The sequence below is a fragment of the Solanum dulcamara genome, chromosome 3 (genome assembly GCF_947179165.1).
Source record: "Solanum dulcamara chromosome 3, daSolDulc1.2, whole genome shotgun sequence".
NCBI lineage: Eukaryota > Viridiplantae > Streptophyta > Magnoliopsida > Solanales > Solanaceae > Solanum > Solanum dulcamara.
The window spans coordinates 80,796,060-80,823,880 of record NC_077239.1 but is presented as its reverse complement, the minus strand read 5'-3'; the positions used below and the strand labels follow the sequence as shown (position 1 = coordinate 80,823,880).

Below are 27,821 nucleotides of genomic sequence, written 5' to 3'. Positions count from 1 at the left end.
ACAAACTGTTATCTGCAATTTTGGGTATAAAATGTGTAAGATCCAAAATGCAAATCAAACTAGATAAAGTTTATTAAGAACAATTCGATTTCCCTCACACCTCCTCTCATCCTTCCATATTCTTCCAATGACCTGTTACTCTATATTTGAGAGTGATATAGTTCTACAGATGGACCAAAAATACACATTTCATGTCATATAGCACAAGAACCACAATCAAAATTCATCATAATTATGCCAACTCCAATTTGTATTCACCATAGGCAACCTAGTTACTTGAATCATTGATGTAATTAAGAAACTAATTACAAGGAACATCTTCCTATACATAAAGATATCAGCTGTCATTTCCAAAATGAAACCTTCAGTATACACGAGCAGTTAGCTGATGGATCAAAAATATCCTTAGCGTATTAGAAACTGCTCAAAAATGCTCTTCTTCTTCCTGTTTAGTCCAGAAGAAGTTCTTCTATGATTGTAAGTAACAGCTGAATTAGTGTCTGTCATCCAAATGTACATCTTAAAAAGTATCATGACTTGTGTATCGTGAGAGCTAACTGAAGTTTACCAAGCTGACAGAGGCTGACAGGGTTTTTGTATACTGTCACCATTGCTGTATTATCAGGTGATAACACAACTTGGGCAATGCTAAAAGATTCACCTTTCTCAACTGCAAACTGCCATTCTCTCGAGGTAATATGGAACCAATCCTTTCCTGTTGCTGTAGTGGCCTTTACTTCTATGTATTCATCATCTCCCACAACAAGGTCATAGGGAAGCCCTGTCTCATTAGTTTCATTGACCCATTTCACAAAAGGCTCACCATGTTTCCCCACAAAGTACTTGAAAGCAACAAATTCTCCAAGTCTGCCAGTTAGCAATGCCTGTTGAGGGTCGGTTTTGCCTACATACAGATGATCTCTTTCTTCCACATCCGATGAACTATAATTCAAGTCATGTGGTATAGTCATGGAACGAGGAGGATCAAATGTCATTTTCACAGTAGCAGGTACGAGTAAATCACACATATGATCATGTGAACCTAGTACAACTGCAGCTGATGCTTGATCATTGTCTGCATTCTCCACAATGGTGATCTCAGTTGGAGCCTGTGCAGATGTTTTGATACCACTGGCTGCCGGTGACTTTGCTTCACAACCAGGAGCAGTTTTCCAGTCTGAAGGGGGCCAGTTTGAGCTGATTCCTGATCTCTTCTGGAAATTCACAGGGGTTTTCTCATCAATTGTTCTAGAAGAACTCATCAGCCCTACCTCACTATCTTTTGACCATGGAACATTTGCAAGTGACCAAACAGATTCACCTGCAGGAAGCTTAGGCATTTTCTGGCTATTCATAATGAAAAACTCAGTTTGCTCCTCAGTGGAACCCGATTCTGCCATAGTGGTGACCATATGAAGAAAGTTTGCCAAGTGCAAGTCGGGTTTTCCAAAAGAGAATAAACGAGAAAGTTCCATGAATATAGAATGAGAATCTGATTCTCGAGTCGCATACAAGATTTTTCCCTGTCACAGGGTAAAAAGCAAATTATGTACACATTCTTGAGTTTCAATAAGGAATAAAATTTCACTATATCAGTAGAGTTACAAGTAGACCTATACAAGAAATAAGTAAAACAATTTATACACACATATTTTTAAGTTATAAATTTTAACAAGGCATAAAATTTCACTATGTTGGCTGAGTTACAAGTAGACCTAATACAGGAAATGAGTATTTTGCTATACATCCTTAATTATCTTGGATCTCCATAAATCAGACTAAGAAAAGGGGGAAAAATACCTACTACGGTATGTCCTGTAAGTACACAGAATATCAGAAAGGAAGAACAACGAGAAAAAGACAGCGGAGACGTAAGTCAAGAATTAAACGTTCACAATATAGCCGTAAGTTTTAGGGCCTTGGACAACATAGAAAACGGTCTTAAATTTGACCCTTAGATGAGGTAAACCTTTTTTATAAACAGTTCAATGTAAATTTACATAGAATAAAAGGTTTTCCAGAAGCATCTAAAGCATGTAACATTATACAGATACAAGAACCAATAGATGTTGTTGTGACTAGAATACCTCTAGAAGAGAACTGCATTCAAACCGCTTTTTGGACGCAAGGTGGGAACTTTTAATAACATTCTTGTAGAACAGCTTTTCTACAACAACAATCTGTAGACATTTCAGGTTCTCAAATCCAGACTGGCTAAGCAGCAAATACTTGTCTGGATGACTGTTATATATATAGCGTTGAGCATATGGAAGAGTCCAATTAACCAAAGAAGCTAAAAAACTAGAGTCAGTTGGACCATAATATATAGCTTCACGTGTTACAACCTGTGAAAAAGCAAAATATTAGATGTCTAAAGTTTATGGGCCATAATCTATGGTCGAACTGGACAAAAGATAAGATCTGCGGAAAAAAAACAGATTTTAAGGAGCTTGAAGAAATGGAGCAGATTCATCAATCAGAATAATTGCTGACAAAGGAGTTGGAAGTGATATTTAAAGCTGAGGAAATATCGTGGAGGAAAATCAAGGTTTTGTCGATTAAGCAAGAGAACAACTACAAGATTTCTCCATAAATGCAAATGCAGACAAAAGATATAATTTTATCGACAACCTTGAAGTGAATGGCAGGGTCTCTGCAAACAAAGAGATAAAAGAGCATATCCTGGACTTCTACCAGTGACTTAGCTTACCTCTGATAGAGAAGGAATATTCAATTTGCGCAAGAATATTGAAACTTTTGTTTTGAGAATCTCCTTTTCCTCGTCATTGAGTTTCCCAAAGTAGAGAAACTTAATATCATCAAAATACTTAAATTCCTTCCTCAACTTATCATCATCACACCAACAGATGAGCCCAAAGGATGGGTTCAGAGATACCCATTTATCTTCTGCAGTTGGAAGAACCAGATACTCCTTTGTCAAAAGACCTTGCTTCAAGAAACCAATATCTTCAGATCTCAAAGATCCTGAATTTAGCTCGTCAACCCACTTAAGAAATATTTGGAAGACCTGAAAAACATGTATCAGATCCAAACTAAGGCTAAGATATTTAATCAGAACATGGTCTCATTAGCATCAGAATCCTTCATCAAAAATTACAGTGAAAGTTTTTAGCAGAAAGATAGCTTACATTCTTAGCTGCTTGTGAAGGTAAAGAAGTAGTCGACAACTGCAGCAATATTTGAAGGTATCCATGGAAATGAGGAAACTCATCCACTCCACATTCTTTCACAAAAAAATCATGAAGAGATGGATAAACACTACATAGCATTTTGGTGAAAGGGTGCTGAACTGAATGTGGATCAAATTCTGGGCAGACCATCTTCACTTGGTCCGTGGAACCAGTTAAATCACGCCAGAAGACTTCTTTAGATGACAAAAGAACACCAGGTACTACATCTTCATGTGAAGCAACTAACTTACAAGGGACATACACAAAAGGTTCATTACGTAATTCTTCAATAACCTTCCTCTCTGAAGTGTTCATCCTACTCCAGATAAAAGTGTAGAATTTTGACATTTGTGATAAACTGAAAAAGTAGGCAATGGATGAGAATGAAACTTTAGAATAATGATGAGACATAGGAGCTCATAATGAAGGAAATGCTTATCACTTCAAAAAGTTCTACTTATTTGGATGTTAAAGATGTCACAAGGGGACATGTAAATGGCTAGACAGTACCTGACAATTATTGAGTTGGATCGTTTCTTCAAGTTTATTTGAGAACAGTTTTTAATCTATTTCTAGATTATAACCAGTCATGATGGGGAAAAGGCATAAACACGACTCTAGCAAAGCAACCATCTTAACAACTTGCACTAGTCATCAATGTCCAAAACAAAAATATTATACAACATAAACATCAAAAAAAAAAGTTACCGCTCTTTCAACAGTCTTTGTGCTAAGGGCTTTCTATTATATATGAAGTTGTTACCTTCTCAAAAAATAAATAAATTATTTGTGACTAATTGATGCACCGTGAACAACTTGAGCATTAACTAATTCTTAATTCTAACCACAGAAAAAGAACTGCCGAAACCATAAACATCTTTTCTTCAGATAAATGAAAAAATGAACCAATTTATAAATGAAAAAACTAACCATCTAGCTATTTTCGCACATGTCTGCAGAAGGAAGATCAATTACCTAGCGCTCACGGGTAGTTTAGCTTTCCAAACTTTAAGAATCGCTAAAGTATCATCAACTGTAACTTGGGTTTTCAAACCAAGAGCTGTTAACAATTTTTTACTTCTCACCTGTTTCACAATAGAAGCATTAGCTCTTTAAGGGAAGTCATAAAGATACTCCAATAAAGTTCACACTAAAAAATATCTAACCAAAAATAAGTTGTGGTACTTCCCTATAGAAGGAAGAAGCAAAACTAATATCATGAAGCTACTCCCACAAATTCATGTACATAAAAAAATAATTAAAAAGGTTAAAAATGCTAATTGAAAGAAGAATATTGAAGCCAACAAAGAAGAAACGGTCTTTTCAAGAAAGCACATGCTGGCTCAAACAAGTACAAGAACAAGAGTGATCTTAAACAAAAAAAAACTATAAGCAAAGCAATTCTAGCATGTCCTGAAAGTCAAATCAACCCACACTGGGTTCTCAGATATACAGTTCTCAGGAAAATTAAAACCATAAAGAAGGTTGAAATAGTGAAAACTCTCCAGTCAAACTATGAAATGGTGAAGTGAAAACTCACCAGTCAAACTAACTTAAAATAAGTACATAAGAAGACTAGATTGGATTTGAGCTGACCATTTAGTCACTTCCCAATCATATTAGAACTACTTCACAATCAAAGGGGTGTTAGTTTGCTTCACCAAAATGAAGTGTGAAAAAACCTATGTTCAGGCTCTCCAAAATTGTTGCCGCACCCATGTCGGATTCTCCAAAATTACACTACTTTTGAAGAATCCGACACGCACCCGTCGACATTTTTGAAGGGTCCAAGAAACAAAGCAACCACGTCATTATTTTAATACAAAAATGTGATCAGTAGATTCTAGCAAAATAAATCATTGACAAGTCATATTAACAGGTGTAAACTCTTCACAAAAATGTTTATTGAAATGATGACTTTATTAAGACCAAATAGACCTTTGGGATGGCATAAGGAGCATTGTCACCAAAAATTAAGCGCACATCGTCACAATCATGGAATAACTCCCTTGGACAATGGAGCTCATTATCCATACTTGACGCCAGCCATGGAACATCACGGAGGGTTCTAGTGAATGAAGAGTCGAATAATTGCCGTTCTCCGGTGGAACTGAAATAAAAGCCAGTAACCTTATCAGTGAAATAATCATCCCACAAACTATCAAGTACCTCCAAGAGGTACTTGCATTTTTCCTTGTCACCCGTTGAACATAACCGTGACAACAAATCGACAAACTCATCAGACACCCAATCTCTCGCAATTGATACTTTGGAATTCAAATCTTCATCCAATGTTGCTATGGGAACAGAGCATATATCAGAAATACTTTTCTCAACCTGAAGAACTCGTACAAAATCAGTGATTCCAATTTCCTGGAAAAACCTTCTCCACTTAAACACACCCCCAGGTAACAATTCGTTGATTGGATGCTTTAAGAACATATCCTCAATCTCATGCCATTCAAGATCTAATCCCTGGATTAATCTACTCATATCAACGGGATTTTCAAATTGTTTGCTGAAATGGATAGGAAACTCTATAGCACGTTTACAACCAAAATTTGTCAATATAAAAGCATTATCACAAACTTCTTGGATAATTTGGTCCTTTTCTGATTGACAGTCAGGGCAGCTCGATTGCAAGTGGAACATCAAGAAGGCATAATACTCTGTCAATAGTTCTCTAGGTCCTTGTCCAACTTGATCTCTGCAGATAAATGGTAGAATATGCATCTTTACTATTTGATGTGCCGATAACCGTTGTACACCAACTCTGTACAGCATCCTACTAACATTAGCTACAATTGATGAATCAGAGCATGATGTACCAAGAGCAGCAGCAGCAGAGAGAAGTTTGGGACTCACAGTTCTGATCATTAAATAGAGTCTTGGGAAAGTTTCAGGTGCATACTCATCATAAGTTGTAGCACCCATTAGATCAGCATGCAACCAAATTGCACCTTCATCCAATGATCCATATTTTCCATCTGAAAGGGGAATAAAAGGAATCTTTTTGAGGTCCCTCATAAGATCCGTTTCTGTCTTAAAACCTGCTGAGTTTTTTTCATGTGACAATACTGTATAAACAGAGTTTAGCCACGCACATAACCATCCCAAACTCATGGATGTCAGACCATCTACTGAAGAGCATAGAGAAGTAATAACCTGCAATAGAACTTTGAGTCCATACTCCTCAATTCCTAGAGCCCTGGCTAATAAATCTGGTAGAATTATATCTTTATGCAAGAAGCCAACACCCAGATGCTTGCGAAGCAAGCTATCAGGTAAAAGGTTACGGGCCTCCTGGGTCCAATTTCTCAAAACTTTGCATGGAGGAACCCACTCGGTTTCTGTGCTTCCTATTATCAAGCAGTTTGACACGCGTAATCTAGAAAGAATCATCCGAGGCAGACTAGAAAAGAAACCATGAACCTCCCCTACAAGGGGAACAAAGCTCATATAAGCTGTAACACCCTTCGCTGGATTATCCTTAAAACATAGCAGATCGCAAAATGATCTTTCTGCACTAATAAACAAGCCAGGGAACTCTGACAACAACCACTGGTTCCAAGGACTATCACCATCAACTTCTTCTCTAGATGAAGGCAGTACAAAATCACCCTGAAGTATAAACTTGAGGCCGTACTTCCTCAGAGGAAGGAATGCAAAAACAGGCTGTTGGTTCAGATGTGCATTGTAGCTTCCATCAAGTGTTTCCTGCAACGTAAACGCCATGGAAATTTCTGTTTTTGAGATATCAGGACGAATAGTGTCAGCTTGCAATTCCTTGGTTGCCACAAACCAGGTCAATTTCTCCTCTCCAAGGGAAACCTTAACGATACCATTTCCCACGACTTCTTTCCTCATAAGAATAGTAGAATCACTTAGCATATTTCTAAATTTTATACAGTGAAGACGGTGAAGAAAAAGTAGCAAGGATGGATGAAGATCAGAAAACATTGACACAATGTTCTCTACGGCAGACGTTTCCAGGAGACTTGATCTAAAGGGAAGGACTATGCAGGTATTACAATGATTGCAATCAGAATCTAAAGAGGCCAATCTGGTATAGGAGTCAATGTCACAAGGAGGTACAAAAGTTGGCAAAACAAAACCTATCTGGCCATTGCTTATATCAAACTTAATATGGAAGCCATTGGAATGAATTTCTGGAGCATCAGTGACCTGTAAAAAGAAAAGTTTAGCTAAAGACAGATTTCTGGATATTATTAAGGGCGAACACGGACAAGGTCCAATTCAGACACTTCACAAAAGAACTGATAGAGAGAATAGAGTTTAAAACAATTTTACACGTTGAAATCAATCAAGAGCTGATGAAATACTACACAGAATGGTGGTGGGTGCAAGGTCATCTTCAGAAAAATCTTTAACTGAATAGCCTTTTAATAATATCAAGACTTCTCAAAATCTGAATGATTCAAATCTATTTAGACACAAGTGGCTAAATTTTAAAAAAACAAATGCACTTAGGGGTAGTTTGGTTGCTGGTTAGGAAGAGAGTTGTTCATGTATTAAAACTAGCAAAGCTAATACCATGTTTGGTAGTTTTTTAGTTGTTTTGTATAACATTCAACGCACCAAGTATGGTGTTTGATTATCATCTTACAATCCTACATTAAAAAAACTCGAGTCAATTTATGTATTATTTTATGAGGGGAAGAAGATGGAATAATGAATACATGAATAACTAAACTTTGCATTATTAATAACTGCATAATTCTAATCAACAACTTAACAACCCCTTAATAGTTTGAGGTCCGACCCATACAGATCAATCAAGGTCTTCATTAAGTGCAAACAAATGGGGTTTTAATATATATATATAGCATCCTTGCTTCATACAATAGATATATAAGTGTCATATTTCTATTATAATGACTTACTTTATTCAAAGTTTGCTCTAGATCTGAAATATATTTTTCAAAATTTTTTAAGGATTTTTTGATGATGTCTATGGAGGCTTTGGTTTTGGGGAAAGGAATGGCGGCGGGGTATCTCTCCTGGAGTTTGATAAAGCTTTTGAGTTGGTCATTGCTAACTCGTGTTTTCTGAAGAGGGATAATCAATTGGTCACCTTTAGTAGCACGGTAGCTAGGACTCAAATTGACTACTTACTCCTCCGAAAGGGTGACAGAGGCATTTGTAAGGATTGCAAGGTTATTCCTAGTGAAAATATTACTACCCAACATAAGCTTTTGGTGATGGACTTGGAGATTAAGAGGGATAGGAGAAAGAAATCCACTGAGGATTAGATGGGGGACCTAACTCCCACCCTTTGTCGGAAAATGGGGGAGAAGTTGACTGATTTAGGGGCCTGGAGTAGTAGCGGGGATGTGAACAACATGTGCGACATGACAGTTAGTTGCATTAGAAAAGCAGCTACCGAGGTTCTAAGGGTATCGAGAGGAATTTTTGGTGGTCTCAGGGAGATTGGTGGTGGAATGGAGAAGTACAAGGCAACGTGAAAGCCAAGAAGGTTGCCTATACAGAGTGGTTGGAGTGAGTGGACGAGGAGGAGAAGAGTAGGCTTAAAAATATCTATAAGAAGGCGAAGACGAAAGCGAAGTCGGCGGTCACTAGTGCTAAGACGGCAACTTTTGAACGCCTATATGTCGAGTTAGGGGGAAAAGGTGGAGATAAGAGATTGTATAGGCTCGCCAAAGTGAGAGAGAGAAAAGCCTGCGACCTGGATCTAGTAAAGTGCATCAAGGATGAGGAAAGTGAAGTGTTAGTGGATGAGACCTCTATCAAGCAAAGGTGGCAAGCTTACTTCCACATACTCTTAAATGAAAGAGGAGACAAAGACATTGTACCGAGTGATTTGGCATACTCTCAGTCTTCGAGACTTTGGGTACTGCAGGTGTTTTAGAGTTGAGGAGGTTAGACATGCTATTAGAAGGATGAGGAGGGGAAAAGCGACCGAGCCCAATGAGATTCCGATGGACTTTTGGAAGAGCAAGCACTAACAAGGCAGGTTTGGAGTGGTTGACTAAATTGTTTAATGTTAATTTGAAGACTGCTAAGATACCCGGTGAATGAAGGTTATGGTTCCATTGTACAAGAACAATGGTAATATCCAAAACTGTAGTAATTACAAGGGTATTAAATTGCTCAGCCACACTATGACGATTTCAGAGAGAGTGGTGGAGATGAGAGTGAGGAGAGGAGTGTCAATCTCAGAAAACCAGTTTGGATTCATGCTGGGGCGGTCGACTATTGAAGTAATCCATCTTATGCGAAGACCGGTGGAGAAATTTAGAGAAAGAAAAAGAAATCTCCATATGATGTTCATTGACCTTGAAAAGACTTATGACAGTTTCGAGGGATGTTCTCTGGAGGTGTCTGGAGGCTAAGGGTGTCCCGATGGTGTATATTAGGGCAATAAAGGACATGTATGATGGAGCCAAGACTCGAGTTTGGACGTTGGGAGGTAACTCAGAGCATTTTTCTGTTGAGATGGGACTACATTAGGGATTTGTGCTGAGTCATTTCCTTTTTTCCTTGGTGATGGATGAGTTGACACAGTCTATTTAGGAGGAGGTTCCATGGTATATGCTATTTGCGAACCACATAGTTTTGATTGATGAGACTCAGGATAAAGTTAATGATAGATTGGAGGTTTGGAGACAAACGCTGGAGTTCAAAGGGTTCAGATTGAGCTGGACGAAGACAAAGTACTTGGAGTGCAAATTTAGTGTTGCGATGGATGAAGAGGGCACGAAAGTGACGCTTGCCACTCAACCTATCCCCAAGACAGAAAGCTTTAAATATCTTGGATCCATCATCCAAAGTAGTGGGGACATCGATGATGATGTCATGCACCGCATTGGGGCAGTGTGGATGAAATGGAGGCTTGACTCTTGAGTCCTGTGTGATAAGAAAGTACCACCTAAACTTAAAAGGTAAGTTCTACAGAATGGTAGTTAGACCAGCGTTGTTATATGGAGTGGAGTGCTGGCCAGATTCTCATATTCAGAAGATGCATGTTGCGGAGATGAGGATGCTGAATGGATGTGTGGACACACTAGGAGTGATAATATTAAGAATGAGGTTATTCGGGAGAAGGTGGGAGTGACATATGTGGCAGACAAGATGAGAGAAGCGAGACTGAGATGGTTTGGGCACTGCAGAGAAGGGGTGTCGATGCCCCAATTAGGAAGTGCAAGCAGTTGGAGTTGGGGGTTATGCGGAAGGGTAGGAGTAGACCGAAAAAGTATTGGAGAGAGGTAATTAGACAAGATATGGCGCTACTCCAGATCACTGAGGACATGACCTTAAATAGAAATGAATGGAAGTCGCGGATTATTTTCATCTACGACCACCCTAAACCGACACACTCCAATGATCGACCAGATCTTAAGAAAAATTCCAGAAAGGAAAAGAAACAAGATGAATTATTTTCATCTAGGAGGGATCCAAATCATGGTAAAGTCAACCTTTAAAGAAGTAATAACCTGTCCAATAGTCATTAACCTTCCAGATGAAAGGCAAAAGCCGAGAAGAGGGAAAAATCCCTATTGATACTAAATCAATGAAAACTGAAAAAACTTCTGGGAAACCAGAAAAAAGTGCTAACACCATTATGGGAAAAAGGTTTGCTTCTTTTCAGGTGGGAAACCTTCATCCAAAAGAACAAGAATATCTGTCATTTACCATACAGATATACAATCTCCCAAATGAAAGCGGAGAAACTTATGGAGTATTGGGAACAAAAAGTTTATACCCAAGAATCTCTACATTTCCAGGAGGAAATTCAGTCTTCACATCCAAACTATTCAATTCAGATATCTTGACAGGGTTTACTTTAGTCCCAATTTATCTTAATTGATAAACTTACCAAATCAATTGGTAAATTCAACAAAAACCTATGCTGAAGGACAAGGAGTCTATTGCAGATATTTTAGCATTTCTATGGAGTTCAAAGATGAGCAAGTATATTTTCCAACAATTAATTATATAACGGTGGAAAATTAAAGATTTTAATGTCAGTGCAACTTGTCTAGATAAAAGTCTTCTGTATCTAAATAAAAATGGATCCGGACTAGAAGAGCCTTAGGAATGAAGGCATTATACGGCATCATCAAAAAATATCATGATGATAACTTCAAGGTCCTTGACAAGAATACTCATTGGTTCTTGCTTGTCAAAGGAAAATCAAAATCTGCAATTCTTAAAGAAAAAATATTGGACTTTGACACCCAAAGGTTCGAAGCCACTCTTTTGCGGTCTATATCTAAAAATTGCGTAGATCCTGCATCTCCTATTGGAAGTCTATTAGGCATGTATTTAGCCTTATTATTATTGTAGAATTGACTTGAATAGTCTTTTCCTTTCTTGGATTTGGATAGAAAGTTACTTTTATTATGTCCTGCAAAAGAACCTCCTTCTTTTATAGATATTGAAGGTTGAGGGTCTCCAAAGTTTTCCTATAGTCCTCCAGTGTCTCCTTTGTTCATATGAACTCGATAATTTTGATCTTCTAGTTTAAGATCTTCTAATGCGTACACTATTTCAACTAGATCACCCATTCTTCCTCTTTAGGAATTTCTCTAGTTGTTGGGATAGAATTTTCTATTTCTTTAGATTTTTCTTCTTTTTGTTTTTCTAGAAATTTAGAGATGATATTTTCATCAAGGCTTCCCTTTTGATATGGACCTTTGTTAGAGATTGTTGGAATAGTGATTTCCTCTCTAATTCATTTTCCTAGGTCTATCAATTTTTTTTGCTTTTTCAATGAGATTATTAACCATCCATCAAAAACACAATTTTTACTAAGCTCTTTATAGTTTATAACCATTCGAGCCTTGCCTCTTTTTTGCTCCACATGATTTCTTACCATGAATGCGAGACATCTTTCAGAAATCCTACCTCTTTTTTGCTCCGCATGATTTCTTACCACGAATGCGGGACATCTTTCAGAAATCCTATATTTCTTCACAGACCCCTATCTTGATAAGTGTGTGTGTGTATGTATATGTATATGTATATATATATATGTATGTATATGTATGTATATATATACACACACACATATATATATATATATATGAAAGAGTGCATGATTTTATTGTTACAGAGTCCTCACAACATTTCATATAGGCACAACAGTGCAGCCACTCACTTTCTTCCAAATTGTACAAGGAACTAGAAAAAATTCAACAGACATGTTTGTGCATATTACCCGAAACACTGATTTGAAACCGATGCCTTTCTTCCCAATATATCCAGCATTACGTCCTTTCTTAGTAGAATTCCCAACATCACAGAGTGCTCTGATATTATCAGCAGAAAAGCCACGTTCATTGTTCAGAACTATAATGCCTTTGTCCTGAAGAATGAAAGTCAAAGTGGGTTCGACATTCTCAAGGTAGATATTATCATCAGCATTCTGAACCTGAATCAATGCCATTGAAAGAGAGCAATTAGTTGTATCCTTTTTGACAGGAAAATTGCACAAATCATTCCATTTTATATATCAAAAATATTCCAGTGATAACATAACACATAACAGTAAGTTCATACTTCTTTTTTTTTTGAGAAAGAAATAATAACAGTAAGTTCATACTCACAATTGTACCTACCCAAAAGCAGCACAAGCTAAAGGCATATAATTACCCTAGATTTTCTTAGTTGATGTTGGTAAGCAATATATACAAGAAGTACACAATTCCTCCATTTACTAAAAGCCCTGTTATCAGCTTCAATACATTGTAGATTACATGCTAGACAAATATAATATCCTAGATTTCCTGATACTTCAATATCACTTTGGGTGTTGGGTGGGATCTTTTATATTCTTACCACCTATGATAATTATGTCTTATTATTTAATAGGTATGTTAAACTATCCTCTCCTGGGATATGGCCATGATAGGAGCGGTATCAGAATTTTCCTATTTACTCCACCCTCTCCCACCTTTCTCCATGCAAACATTAGCCAATCCTCTTCCAGTGCCACTCTACAAGCTTTTGAGGAACTTCTAAACACTAAACAGATATTACTAACATACCAGCTCTAGGATAAAATGTGAATCCTGAGAATACAACTCCTGCGAAAGACAATGCAGTGCTCTCCCCAAGCGAGCATGTTGCTTATTCAACATTGCACTTTCAACTTGTGAAAGATCGGGCTGCAGACCGAACTCTTCTCGCTGAATAGATTCAATAACTCTGGCAGCGGAACTCTCAAGCTCACATGAGTGCTGTTTGGCACTATCAGCCGAATTATCAAGAGGAACATAAGATATAACACCATCAGAGCAACTGGCATCTCGATTTTCAGTTTTCTGCGTTGGATCTTTGGAGAGGCTAATCTCGTTTGCAGACAAGGGATATTTGCTTGATACTTCTTCCTTAAAGGTTGAGCCTTTGCTGAAATCAAGCTCTGTGACTTTCAAGCACGATGATCCAGAAGACATTAACAAGTTAGTGGCAGAACAGGCACTCAATTTCTGTTTATCTTCAATCCATTCTACTATGCCCAGAGACATCCCAACTCGATGAAGCATAAGACGCTGCTCTATCCGTTCACATTCACCTATGATAGCTAAAGGAACATCTTTAACAAAAGGTTGCACCCCTGCAAGCAAGATATCTGCAGCAAAATGCCAAAACTCAACAGGCAGATAGCCCAGACAGTCGAGAATAAACCTCGACGCCAAAGGCACGATTTTACCAACCCTATCCCTCCTCAGTAATTTCTTGTTCATAGTCGATGTAGTTTCATCATGTATGAGCTGTCTGCATAGAGATGTGGCATGCTTGAGGGAATCTTGAATGTCATGTGATTTCATTTCCTCATAATTTTTAAATAAAACTTCAAATGCATGACGCGCATGGCATTTTAAGAGCGAATTAGGAACACTTTTTTCACCACCATATAAAACCAACAATGATAACAGTTTGACAGCCGTATCAAAAGGATTGCCTTGCAGAAGTACATTTACAAAAGAATCAATAGTGGCTGAATGATCAACACGCAAAACCTTCCCACACGAAGTTACTAAACACAACAACTCATTGCTATTTACCTCATTCAACAGCCAGCCCAAAAGAGAACCAAGAGAAGGAGCAAAGACCATATCCCAATGCGACCACAAGTTCAGATCTATCAACATTGGAGCATTGACCAAGGCCTTCATGGCGTCTTTGGACATCCCTACACTATCTCCATGTCCTACATTATTCTCCAAATCAGCTTTCTCCAACATATTTTCATTATTTTTACCCACAGCAAATTCCTTGAGCAATGTTTCAGAGAATACAATAGATTTTAAAGTCATATTTCCATTCTTTGCCTTCATAGAACCATCTATATCTATCATTAAATCATTTCCAGCTACTTTTAAACAGACTAAAGGGAATTGCCTCATTAGTAACTCAGAAATCCTTCGCTTGTCTATTTCTTCGTTCTCCCATAAACATTGTGAAGCCTGTGATAACAACAGATAAAACTGACAATCCAGCATTGAAGGTTCCAGAGGAGGCTTCTCATGTATGTCATTTGTGAAGAACCTCCGTAAAGCATGACTGAACAGATGCATATTTTTCTCCAGGAAGAGCCAGATGTTCCCATAACCAAGTAACTCAAAATGCTTCACAGAAAACTGCTCTGTCAACCAAGATTCAAGCTTGCAAAACTTGTTCAACAGGAAGATGAACTTCTCATGGTACGAACTTGCAGCAGACAAGTCAGCATCATCACCCACCAAATAAGTGGAAAGTTTACTATGTACGTCCTCAATGGTGATACCTATGTAAAGATAAACAATGGAAAAGTAAACATTCACTTGGAGAAGATGTAAAAAGGAAACCCCTAAAGCATATTTTGTGTTAAGTCAGAGCTAAAAGACTTAATTGCGTAATTTTGCAGTATGAAGAGTTGGAAAACATCTTTTTCAGAGAACAGAGGAAAAACAAGTTTTGTTACACCAAGTCCCTCAGTAGTTCTCATATTAGTTACATCCGTAACAAGCTTGTTACATATATATGACTAATATGAACGAGAGGGGAAGAGTAAGAACAGGAATAAGATTGTATATAGTCTCCTACATGGAAAAAGATTATAATGTAGTATCTACAAATAGGGTTCAGTGTAATAATTTAGTCAACATAATTCAATAATACTTTTCTCCTTTATTTCTCACAACACCTATTTACCGATGCATCTGTAAGTTGTAAGTTGACGCAGGACATGATCAAACCATCTCAAGCAACATTATCACATTTCATCCTCAATGCATGCTACTTGCAACTTCTAGCAAATGTGATCATTTTTTACCTTATATAACTGCGTATACATCTTAGCATCCGCATCTCTGCAACACTTATCTTGTGAATACGTTTGACTTTAACGGCCAGACACTCACAACCATATACCATTGTCAGTCTTATTACAATTTTGCAGAGCTTATGTTTCACTATGGTAGGCATCTGTCTATCACACAACACCGCCGTGGAACTTCTCTATTTCAACCAGGTTTTGATTCTATAAGTAACAACTTCCTTTATCATTCTATTTTCTTGAAACAAGCCTAGATATCTAAAAATAATTGCAGTTTGACACTGCAATATCATCTAGTCTCACCTCAACTTCGCTCTTCTCATGCGGACTGAACTTGAGGTGCATGTGACCAATCTTACTTCTACTTACCCCAAAACCCTTACTCTCTAGAGTATTTCTACATAGTTCAATTTTTTGGTTGACACCATTGTTGGTTTCGTTAATTAAACACATTATCAATAGCAAAACCAAAATCTCAATGGTGTACACCTCACCATTTTCGCACACCAAAAGCTTCTCACACGGATTGGTAGCATCCTTTTTAGGTGACTCAAACTCAACGCATATGGAGTCAGCACGATTTTCACTTCCTCCTTTGGACACTCCACATTGGTGAAATGTATGAAGCGTATCGTACAAACTATCCCACATTCCACGTTCTATAGATGTAACCTGCAAAGTTATATTACAATCAAATAAGCAAAAGCGAAACTAGTTAATAGAATAACAGAAGTACAATGACTTAATGCAGTAAATGAAGGGAAGTTAGCTCAAGCTACTACATGGGAGGTTTCTCGAAACATTGAGACTGGAGTGGTGGTTAATTGTATAACCCTATGAATGATATGAACACAAATGTTTAATAGTTCGATTGTGTTCATATGATCAAAGAGATGCCATTCTTATTTATCTACTATAATTCTCCAACATGCCCTCTTTTGTATTGGGCCAAGCAGGTGAAAATATTTTTGTTATATTAGTAGCAGTAAAACTTGAACACAAGATCTCCTTGCTTTGATGCCATATTGAATCGTTTCAATTGCATCTTTTAAAAGCTTAAGCAATTAGAAAGTGACGATTATGTATTTTTTACAAGTATACAACACACCCAAAAGTTATGCAAAGAGATTCTTCCTACACCATCGGTTCAAAATCAAGTAAAATCACAGTTATTGAAAACAAAAACAAGGAAAAGGAAAAGGGCAAAACATAAATGACTGAAATAGCAACACAACTATATACTAGCATCCAAAGGATAGGAAGTGAGGGAATTTATACATTTTCTGACTTGCAATAGTTGCAAAGACTACGAGCATACTATTATTTTCAAAGAGAGAATGAATTCATCTTGACACAAGAAATTAGCAAAAACGGAGGGTAGCTAAGCAACAGATGCTAAATGTGTGAAGATGGGGCGGAAAACCTCAACCGCTTATTTTTGCATTGCTCCATAATCACCAAATTATGGCATTTTGTTTTGAACACTGTGGGGGTGAAACGGGAGATGCCAAAAACGATAACTGCTATCTTGTTGAGGAAGAAGGGTAGACAGTAAGAGGTGAAAGAAGACGTGAAATACCATACAGCATGTATTTGGGGGATATAGAAAGAAAGAAGATGCATAGAGGGCAATATGTTACCAGATTTAAATTAAAGCTGACTGCAAAGTTATTCTTTCGTTTTGGTGCAAAATGGAGCTTGTAAATGATGTATCATAGATAATGCTGGTTCCCTACGCTTTAGAGGACTCGCATTTCATTTTTTGAATGTAACCAACACAGCACCATCTTAGTCCTGTTTTCATCAATAACATCAAACTGACCGTTTCAAAAGAAAAACATCTTAGTTTTGCTCTTGTTCTTCTCTCTCACTCTCCTACTTCTTTCTACTCCCCTCCTTTTTTCCCTTCTCTCTTCTCGTGCAACATCACATTGAAGGCAGATGGGTCAGGCAACTCCTAAAGAATTAAACTAGATTGGTAGCAAAGACTGGAAAATGGAATTCCACATCTTCCAACGCCATTTCAGTGCTCAAACATGGCCACATTAAATCAAAGCAAGCACATGCTAAATCAAAATGAAGCAGAAATCCCTCAGGTTTCTTATGGCTAATAAATTACATAGCAAACTGATCAGTAGACTTACAGCAACATGAAGCAACCCACAAAATGGATGTGCTGTAAACATCCTTGTAACTTTAACACGCTTCCTTGCCTTATAGAACTGAAGCATCCTTTGGAAAACCTAAAATAGAAAGAAAAAATTGACTGAAGATCAACATATGTTTAAAATGGTAAACTGTCAATATCAGAAGTATGGCCAAATACCACATATAGGTGCTCAAACGAAACCAAAAAAAAAAGATTTTAAAAAATAGTAATCATGAGAATATTGCAAGAGGAAGGCGAAGGAATGAAGTTTTGAAAAGAAAAGGCCGACTTTTCTTTTTTTTTTTGGAGAAAGGTAATGTTGTATTCCAAAAGGCCAACTTTTTATTTCCATTGCAAATGCTATAAAACTTTGAAATTCAACATCCATCTTTGTCACCCAACAACCACTCCTTCATTAAATACTGATGTCAAGCATCAAAACTGACCCCGAGCTCAGCCTGATTGACTGATTAAGAAATAGAAGCAATAGTTTAAATTGAGATACTCTGAGCAAGCAATTTTATCTGAGAATCCAATCCAAAATTGTACGCCTATGCGTGGAGTCCAGGACCACTGAAACCCCTTACACAATCAATAGAACACCTTCCTGCATGTGTAACCCGATTCTTGAGTTTACATGTCTACTAAATATTTCTCTTTTTTGCCCTTTTTCTTGGATTGAAGTCTCTCCCCTTTTTGAAGTAGGAGATAGGAGGTTCAACAAGAGGGCCCTGAAGTTGGGGGAGACAGATTACGCTAGACAGGCTTATAATGAGTGGATCTGGAGCAACATCAGCGGCTCAATCGACTGATTTGACAGAAAGAAGGTCAAAGCAGCTCCATGGGCTGAGGTGAGCCGTGAGAGAGAAACACAGAGCGATTGGACATGAGAGAAAGTGTTTAAGCAAATGGACTCACTACAGCGTGGCTTTGATACCATGTGAAGTATCTGAACATCCAACCCACCTGAAGGCAATGGCTGGAGCAGTCCATGACCAATCAAAACTCCTTTGGAAACCTTTACACAACCAATGAGAGACAAGTGTATTCTCTACATCTTTAATGTTTGTTTCCTCACATTCCATTACCCTTTTGGGAAAAATAAAATTCATAATGAACTGATACATATTAGATAAAAGCGTACAAATCATATTATAAACTGAAAATTGGATCTGAATGCTAGTCAGTTGTGAATTATTAGTTTAAGTTAGAAACTACACCTGAATACGATTAAATATATAACATGGTTGTATTGTAAAGTCAAAATTTTATTTTCATGCTATAATGTAATAACTACAACAACATAATAAGGTAATCGAAGTACGAGAAAAAAAAACAAATAGTAAAAAAAATCATACTTAAAAAACAATTGATAAGCTGGAAAAGAAATTAGAAAATTCAATATTGAATTACTTCATAACAAATATACAGATTAACAGAAGCAAGAAAGCATCAATCATATGTTCTTGCATGCTATGGCAGCTGTTTCTAAAAACACATGGACGTCATTGGCTAGTGTCGAGCTATATCTGATTTGCTCAGGTGCTGGCACAAGAAAGGAACAACCAAGGGGCAGGAAAATGGTAAAATACTATCTTTGTTTGCATTTGGTGGACAATGCAAAGAGAGAGTAATTCCAGGTATTTGAAGATAAAGACAACTCCATTCAGAATATCAAGATTTAACTGTACACTTCTGAATTCTGATTAGTTGTTGGAGTAAAGAAGAATTTATAAATAATGCAGAATCAGTATTAGAGCTCATAGATTCTCTACAAGTTTAGAAAGGGATTAAGTTTTGCTTTTGCTTTGCAAATAGCCCTTCAGCACTAAGAAAGTGCTGTGTCAATAAGACATTAATCTTTCTCAAGAAAGAGATGAAGGTCTATAGTGCTCAAATGAAAGAAGATACAAATGTGTATATTAGTTTAACTTATCAAAGAGCTTTAACCTTTTTTAGGTATAAAAAGGATACTGTAAATTCTCTTTGGTAGTAAATCTTGTATAAGTCTTCATTTTGAATTGGTTCTCTTTTTAGGGAAGTGGGAAATTTAACAAAAATCCAATATACGAAGTAAGCCAGTTAATTTGAGACAGTATCATTTCCTAGAGATATATGTACGAGTTTATTATCTGTTGGAGGAAAATCAGAAGCGAAGGCATAAAAAGATACCTCATCCACATTGTTGGTCCGACATGCCTCCTTCCAAGTGTTAACGAACATCTTAATTGAATCATCACCATGTGAAAAATCATTTGAAACATCAGAGTCTTGATTCCACATCTTATCAACTTTTTTTTCCTTTTTTTTCCTTCTAGTAAAAAGCTTTGACTGAATCATATATCTTTTGGGTAAAGCCAGGGAACTCTGAACCCCATCATGTTTTCTCTTTCTGTTGGATTCCCCAATATCTTTACTTTTTTTGTCACTACCACTAGCAGTGTGTGGGCTAACCTCAACTTCAGTTTTCAAACCCAGCCGCATAATTTCTTCAGATGCTGATGGGTAAGGACATGTGGTTGTTCTATCTGAGCTTTTGCTATTTCCAACTGGGAATTTGCTCTGGCTATGTGCAGCACTTTCATCCTGATCATCATCACTATTCTCATATTCTGAACCTGATATAACCCCATTGTGTTTACCACAAAGTTCCGCCTCAGCTGAAGAAAATGATTTGATAAGTTTACACATGGTACTGAAATGCTCATCGAACTGCTGCTTCTGTACAGGTAGTAGAGTTTTCCTAATTTTTTTGCTGGATTCCTTTTTCACTGTACGAAGATATTTGTTCACAGGACTAATTTCGAAACGCCTTGCTTGCTTGATAAATCCAATATGCAGCCTGAAAGGGCAAGGAAAGAGTGTGCATGAGAAAATACCAATGATCAGATTCTGTTGAATATAGAACACAAATGCCACTTTCATATCAACTACTACATGTCCAGAAATTAGTCAGCAGCAGATGTAGAAGAAGCATGAGAAGCACATGTTAACTTGAGCTAGCATATATTAAACCCCCAAACAAGAAAATGACTAAAGTCATTTTTCATTTACAAAGATTAACTATATTTTATCAATCCTCAAAACATTCAATACCAAAGGACTCAATGATGTGATAACAATACGTGACAAAGATAAGTATCTACTTCTTCAAAAAACGGGAATAAAGGTCTCAAGTGAGGAAGCTGCTTGACATTCTAGTCATTTCACTTCTAAATTAATCATTAACAAAATAGGAAAACCAACTGGAAGATAAAATTTGTGAAGAAATAGATCTCGAGTCCTAGCTCATGAGGTGAGGATTGCCCAAGAAAATATAAGTACACTATTATCCACTTATTAAGTTGATAGACTCACCATTTCCATCTTACTATTTCTTTTCAGTGTTCACAGCATAGAAGACCTACATTTGAAATTTTGGCAGCAGAGCTAGCCTTCACAGATGAGCCCCACATCATTCCAGTGGTGGTCAACAGTTTCAGCTTCTACCTTTTTTTGTTTGAGAATAAGCTTCTACCTATATTTATTAAGAGTGTTTAAATATTTGTTCTAGAGCTCGGTCCGTGTACTCCAAGACAAGGATCATGAATTGTAAGTTGAAATGTATATGCACTACTACACTCCTTTGTTGCTACGCATGTTCTAGATTTGGTTATGAAATGTATTGGGTAAGTATGACTTATGTTAGTCAGGTCAAGATAGTCACCTAGTCTGGGGGTGTGACATATTCCTACAACACCACTGACATACCCTGAGAATAAGATATTCTACAATATTTAATTAAACAAAATTTTTGCAAAGCCCAGACCCCCTATGTACCCTACCAAGTGTCGGTTTCCACAACAAAGCTAATTTCGAAGATTGAATTGAACAAATATTTTTAAGTAATAATGTAATATTTAACTGAACATAAATAAAATCTTTTATGAGCAAAAATCTGCCACAAACCCCAAGTTTTGAATCCGCACACCGAGCTTCTCTGTTGTACCAGTGGATTTCTTCTCGGCAATGAAGTTCAAAAATTTATCTATGTTTACTTTTTTTCTTTTAGCAGCATACATGTACTCAGCAAGGAAGGATATGATCTCCACATTTGTAATCCTGAAAACTTCTGACACATCACGACTGATAGAAAAATAATGGATAATAAGTGGGTGTTTAACTAGTGGACCCAAATCCAGCTCTTCAAACTGCTCCACCCCCTCATTCTTGAGTAATGCTACTTCCAAATCATACAATGTAGTAATTCTTTGAACAGCCACAAAGCAATGGATGAAGGCATTAATCTAGAGAAACACAGATGGGAAAAGAAAATTTAGTATTTCATAAAGCATATTTGCCTGAAAGAAAGATCATCCACCTATAAAAAAATTCAAAATTTGTCCAACAAAATGCAAATCTTAAGATTGATGACCTCAAAGCTTCACTCTAATTTCACATTGCTTTGGGAAACTGATTTATTCAACTCCTCCGGGTCATCCCTACAACTTGAGGATTATGTAACCCTACATGAAGTACGGGGTTGGAAAAAGAGCTGTTCATGGGTCAATTGGCACATCAACATGTAAAATGCAAAAACAAGTGCATCTAAGAGTTGAAATGAAGCCCAGTACACATGAATTGAGGATAGCATCCAAAAACATTGAAGGGAATAAATCAAAATGAACTACAGAGATGTCGACAGCTAAGATGAAGAGCCACCCATGTAAATGACCAAGCTGAGTAAAAGGACTGCATATGAACAGTCTCCATAACAACTGTCTGCAGGTATCAAAAACAAGTAGCACATAGTATGCTCATTTTTTAGTTAAATTCTCATAACAAAGGGAGGGGAAAAAAAGAAGTTGTATAAGGCAGTGGTAACATGCTTACCCTATCAAGTATACAAAACTAAAACCTTTATCATATGTGAATATTTCATATTCCACATCAAGTCATCTTTAATCATTAAATCTCCATGGAAAAACAAACTAAAAACATATTAACGGTCAGAACATTCACTTTTTCATGTGCAAGGTTGAGAAATTCACCTCTGGATGCCTTAGAATTGATGGGATAAAAACAATAAAAACTTCACAGTAGTCTAAAACATCTTTAGTCAAATAGAAAAATGAAACAATGACCAAATACTAAGAAAATTCCCTTTGTTCAAATTTATACATCCTACTTTGGGACGAAAGCCACCTAATTTTATTACACTCCCCCATAAACATTTTACTTAAAAGCCAATAATTAACTGGCAACTAGGAATTCTAACAAGGGGATTAAAAAAAACAAAATGGCACACCTAGGATTTGAACCTATATTTTTTTATGTTTCGAAGGGATTCAAAATTTTACTATGTACCTTCTTCTTTTTTCGAAATACATTGATATGCTTTTCCTTGAGCCGAAGGTCCATCGGAAACAACCTATCTATCCATATATACACTACCCTCCTCAGACTCCACTTATGGGATATAAGTGGATTACACTTGGTATGGTGTTAATGAAATTGTTTTTTACCCTATATATGCAGTATAATTCTCCCATGAATCCCCATCTTTGCATGTAGCTCCGCCACTTCCTACAACAATCTAAGTTATACTAATATTACAAAAACTATCTACATTGTATTGTGTATTGAACATAAATCACTAAAAATGAGTACAAAAATCTATAAAAATAAACAAATTTGTACCTTCCCATCAGTAACAATGAGTTGGAAGAGAGAAGGTACTTGTTGCATTCTAAGACCCAAAGACTCCCAAGAATCAGCTTTAAGCATAAATAAAGCAGCTTGTGAAACTTTCCAAGCCGACACATTTTCACCAGCCTCTATAAGGTCTCTACGTGCCTTAACTACAGCTCTATCAACTCTCTCAACAACCTCACTATAATTACCCCTTGATGAAAACTGGAAACCCGGGTTTTGAGTGTTCTGATTTGGAAAAAATGGATTTTGGGGAAAGTTGTAGTTTTGAGATTGAGAAGAATGAATATGATTGGGGTTTTGATGAAACCGTTGATGTTGTTCCCGTGGCTTTGATGGTGACCTCCGCCGGCTTCCTCCCTGGTGTGGAGGCGATCTCCGCTGTCTTTCACCCTGGTGTGGTGGCGATCGCCGCCGGCTTCTGCCCTTGTGCGGTGGCTGTCCGGACATTATAGAGTACAGTGAGGAAACTCGTAACAATTGAGTTTAGAGTTTTCCTTATTTATATGCTCAAACAGCTATGGGCACATAAACCGCCAAAATGAGATGTTTCAGTTTTTTTTGTTTGTTTTTTTATTTGGCGCGGAGTAACTTTTATATACGTATATATATCACATTTGTCGGTTATTTTTTGAAGTAGGCGATAAATAGATTTGAAAATTCGTGTATAATTAATCACAAGTGAGCATTTTTAAAAATAAATTCTATATCTTTTTTCGATTCTCAAACCAATTTACGTTATTCTCATCATTAACATTCATTAAGTAAATCACATAAATCAAATAAAATCTTCTTTGATTATTGAGACATGATCCTAGTGCCCTTCAAATAATACTTCTAATATATATATTTGTCATTTGTCATAAAGGAACATTTTTATTTTGGATAAATTCTATATTTTTTATTCTCGAACTAATTTACATTATTTTCATCCTTATATTCGTCAAGTGAATTACATAAATTAAATAGAATCTTCTTTGACTAATATGACCTTGATCCTGATGTCTTTCGAATAATACTTTTTAATAAATATCTTAATTTGTATGGAAAATTCATTGCTCATAAATATTTTATTTTTCTGAATAAAATTTATTTACCGACATGGCAAATATTAGGAGCAAATTGTCAAGAGCTATGACGAATCTAGAATTTATAAATCATGAATGCTTTATAATGATCAAATTGTTAGGAAAGAGCAAGGAGATATACTTTATAGTGACTCACTAATACAAATTGTATTTTGCTTTTTCCCCTGCTTTTCTTTCCACTTTTTCTTTTCTTCTTTTTCTTTCCACACCCGTTTGTCCCCCTTCTACTTTTTTCTCTTTACACTGTTATAAATAACATTAGTATTGTGAAAAATGATATAGGAAATAATTCTCTCAATTATCTCTTACTATTTTTTTCCTTCTTATTTTGTTAAGTTAGTTTATTTTATAACACAAATAATACTAACTAAGACGAACAAATTGATACGTGAGAGAAAATCGGAATAATTATTCAGATAGAATATCATACATTCACATGTTATTAATTATCTACATATGGATATGAACAATAATTAAAGAGTACTAGTCTTAGTAAACTCCAGTCTGATACTCTGCTTCACAGAATTCTCCTCCAAGATCATCACAAGCTTCTGCTAAGAATACACTGCAAAATATTCATTCATATATATATAAAAAAAAAATTAGAATACTTCCCATAGTATCATAGTCAAATGAGGAAAGGTTACAAGTGTTTATTATTAAAAAGTAAAGTGTTTGATTAAAGTTTTTGTGAGAAAATAAGTACTTATAGGGAACAGTAGAATCTGTTTTTTGGAACCTTAATAACGAAGTTTTTTCCTAACAAAAAAAGTTTAACTTTTCTAAAAGCATTTTCTGAAGAAAAACACACACTTTACTTTTAAAAAGTTTGGTTAAGCAGTAACATTCTGTTTAATAGTAGAATTTGAAGTTGAAATTTGAAAAAATTAAGCTTTTAATGTTATGTTTGAATATGCATTTTATTTTAATTTTTTTTTTGAAGTTTTGCAAATCGAAATCTCAAAAACTAGTTTGACTCAGTTTTTGAAAACATAAAAAATCATATTTCAAATTCTACCCCCACAATTTTTAGTCGAATGTAACTACCTAATTATTGTTCAAAAGTGATTTACCTAACTATCGACAACTTTGCTTTATTTTGAAGCGATTTTTAAAATTAGCACTCATTTCAATATATCATTTTGTTCGATTTCAAAAATAAAATTCAATGAAAAGCCAGGGCACATATAGAGCCTCAGAATTGACCCTAGGAAAGACCAACACTCGAAGGCTTGAGAAGCAAACCCCAAAAAACAAAAAAACGTGTATTCCTCACCAAAAGTACTTTTTAAAAAAAGAAAAGAAAGTTTTCTCAAAATAAAGTGGCATTAAAAGTTTTCTCAAACATTCTGGTATTAATTATCTTGAAAATAAGTCTTCACCTATATTTGTCATATTCAAATTTGATACACGGAAGGAGAGTTTTGGAGTAACTGATAAAATTGTTGTCATGTGATTAGAAATTCACGGGTTCAAGCCTTGCAAACAGCCTTTAGCAGAAATATAAGGTAAGACTTCGTACAATAGATCCTTGTAGCCAGAACCTTCTCTGAACCCCACGTATAGCAAAAGTTTTAGTGCACCGAACTGCCCTTTTTATTTAAATTTGACACTCATTAAGAAATAATTATTAACATGATTATTTTATTATACTATTAGATTTTGGAAAATACGTAATTAATATTAAAAATAAAATATATTTAAAAAATTATTTTTTCTTAAAAATGACAAATAAAAACAAATTTTATAATAATAAACAAATAAAAATGAACAACAAACATACGTTTTAGGTTCGTTGTAGACAAGATATTCTCTGTCTACACTCTCAGAAGATGCAGTGTTGCTTGTGGCTGTGGGTGGGACTGCAGATTTGGGTTTGGTTTCAGGATACATTTCAACATCACAAGCTTCTCCACCTATTGTCTCACAAGCTTCAGCTGGAAACACTGACCTGAATTTATTAAATATCAGATAAGATGTTACGTAGAAGTTAATAATTATGAATTTTGATTTATGTGACATAGTTTTCTTTTTAGTCCATTCTAAAACTAATATCATCTTTCTATGATTGGAAATAATTCAAGATTAAAATTTCTTTTTTACCCTTGATGAAATAAGTTAGAATCACACAGAGTATCAGTGAGCTAGTATTATAGACCACAAATTTAAAAAGGTTTTTCTCTTTTGTTGTTAAATTTTGCCTGCCATGTAAATTAGGACGGAGAAAGCATAAAAGTTAATTGAGAAAATTATTTCCCCCTAAATAGAACTCTTTAACAACTAAATTAAAAATTCAAAACTTCTAAGAAAAAAAAATATAGAAAATTTATTTTCTATCGAGAAAACTACTTTTGAATTGAAACACAATTACGATAGAATCCAAATCTTACGAGGTCATGGAACTATAATCAACTGTGGAAGTGTCAAGAGTAGTTGCTTTAATTGGAGGACATGTAGTGTGAGTAATTTTGAGATGAGTAGAAATAGATTTCAAAGGTGACCTTGCTAAGGGCTTGGGTGGTGTCACTAGGTGAATAGATGATGGTGTAAAAAACAAAGTTGCCTGCATTTTGAGATGTGATTAATTCAATTCAATATGATTATGTATGTACTAACTAGAAAAGTTGATGTTTGAGAAAGAAGTGGTTCTAATTTATAGTGAGCCTACTAAGTAGATAAGGTGCAGAGATATTTTGCAACTAGATAAGGTTTAATGGTAGAATGAGAAAGCTTGGGAGTGGTTTGAAATGTCAAAGAAAATCTTGTTTGTTTTAACCTAGCATTGGTAGATTTTGAAAATTTATTTTCAAGTATTTGTTTTTATTTTGACATTGAAAATTTATCGAAAACGTCTCTACCTCACCTCTCAAGATAGGGATAATATATCTTCAGACGCTATTTATAAAATTATACTGAATATGTTATTATTATTGTATTTTTAGATATATATTTGACTATGAAATTTAATTAGATTATTGATCATTTGTCTTTGCCTAAGATATTTGGCGCAAGAAACAAATTAGTACAATCCTTGGTCTCTTTCAATTGTTACCCTACGTGTCATAATTTCCTTCTTAATTTGTAATAAGAAAAATGACGTATTTTACTTTTAAAAACTTATCTTACCATCTTCATTTCATCTTCATCCTCACCAACACTCAATTAAATAGAAAGACATGTGTAATGAGCCTCATTTTAAGATGATGATCGTATCTTTTTCACTAGAAGATACAAGTAATTGCACACTATTTTTCTCTAATATGACGACTTATACCTTACTTTGTTCGGTCAAACTTCTAAAAGACAAAAGTGCTTAGTTTTCAATAAAAATAATGTGTTTGACCAAGCTTTTGCTGAAGATATAAATCTTTTGAATAGTAACGGAAGCTGTTTTCAAC

The 27,821-nt window shown here is 35.8% G+C and overlaps 2 protein-coding genes across 3 annotated transcripts; both read right to left on the bottom strand.

Annotated features, from left to right (window-relative positions):
* Window positions 1–199: 199 nt before the first annotated feature.
* LOC129883279 (protein NO VEIN-like) lies at window positions 200–24,700 on the bottom strand. 2 transcript variants are annotated; one of them, XM_055957918.1, is made up of 13 exons: window positions 23,324–24,700; window positions 21,593–21,930; window positions 19,817–20,486; window positions 17,640–17,738; window positions 15,990–16,167; window positions 13,223–14,964; window positions 12,394–12,606; window positions 5,130–7,376; window positions 4,167–4,276; window positions 3,150–3,549; window positions 2,711–3,028; window positions 2,088–2,345; window positions 200–1,523 (listed from the first exon to the last, which is right to left on the bottom strand). In XM_055957918.1, the coding sequence occupies exons 1-13, from the start codon at window positions 23,783–23,785 to the stop codon at window positions 531–533; spliced, it is 8,028 nt and encodes a 2,675-aa protein (XP_055813893.1). In that variant the 5' UTR covers window positions 23,786–24,700; the 3' UTR covers window positions 200–530. The 2 variants fall into 2 exon arrangements, with proteins under 2 accessions (XP_055813893.1, XP_055813894.1); XM_055957919.1 differs by lacking the exon at window positions 21,593–21,930 and having other exon boundaries at window positions 23,324–23,402.
* Window positions 24,701–24,814: 114 nt separating this feature from the next.
* LOC129883280 (light-regulated protein, chloroplastic) lies at window positions 24,815–27,062 on the bottom strand. The gene is made up of 3 exons (XM_055957920.1): window positions 26,814–27,062; window positions 26,207–26,374; window positions 24,815–24,988 (listed from the first exon to the last, which is right to left on the bottom strand). Exons 1-3 carry the CDS (start codon window positions 26,990–26,992, stop codon window positions 24,913–24,915), a joined length of 423 nt encoding a protein of 140 aa, XP_055813895.1. The 5' UTR covers window positions 26,993–27,062; the 3' UTR covers window positions 24,815–24,912.
* Window positions 27,063–27,821: the final 759 nt, after the last annotated feature.

Excerpts from the sequence above, each read along its gene's own strand:
- LOC129883279 (XM_055957918.1), bottom strand. The coding sequence starts at position 23,785 with ATGTCCGGACAGCCACCGCACAAGGGCAGAAGCCGGCGGCGATCGCCA. Across the intron at positions 16,168-17,639 it reads GTGGGTTGCTTCATGTTGCT|GTTACATCTATAGAACGTGG; the intron begins GTAAGTCTACTG and ends ATAACTTTGCAG. Across the intron at positions 7,377-12,393 it reads GTTTCAAATCAGTGTTTCGG|GTCACTGATGCTCCAGAAAT; the intron begins GTAATATGCACA and ends TTCTTTTTACAG.
- LOC129883280 (XM_055957920.1), bottom strand. The coding sequence starts at position 26,992 with ATGCAGGCAACTTTGTTTTTTACACCATCATCTATTCACCTAGTGACA. Across the intron at positions 26,375-26,813 it reads GATTATAGTTCCATGACCTC|GTCAGTGTTTCCAGCTGAAG; the intron begins GTAAGATTTGGA and ends TAATAAATTCAG. Across the intron at positions 24,989-26,206 it reads GTCTACAACGAACCTAAAAC|TGTATTCTTAGCAGAAGCTT; the intron begins GTATGTTTGTTG and ends AATATTTTGCAG.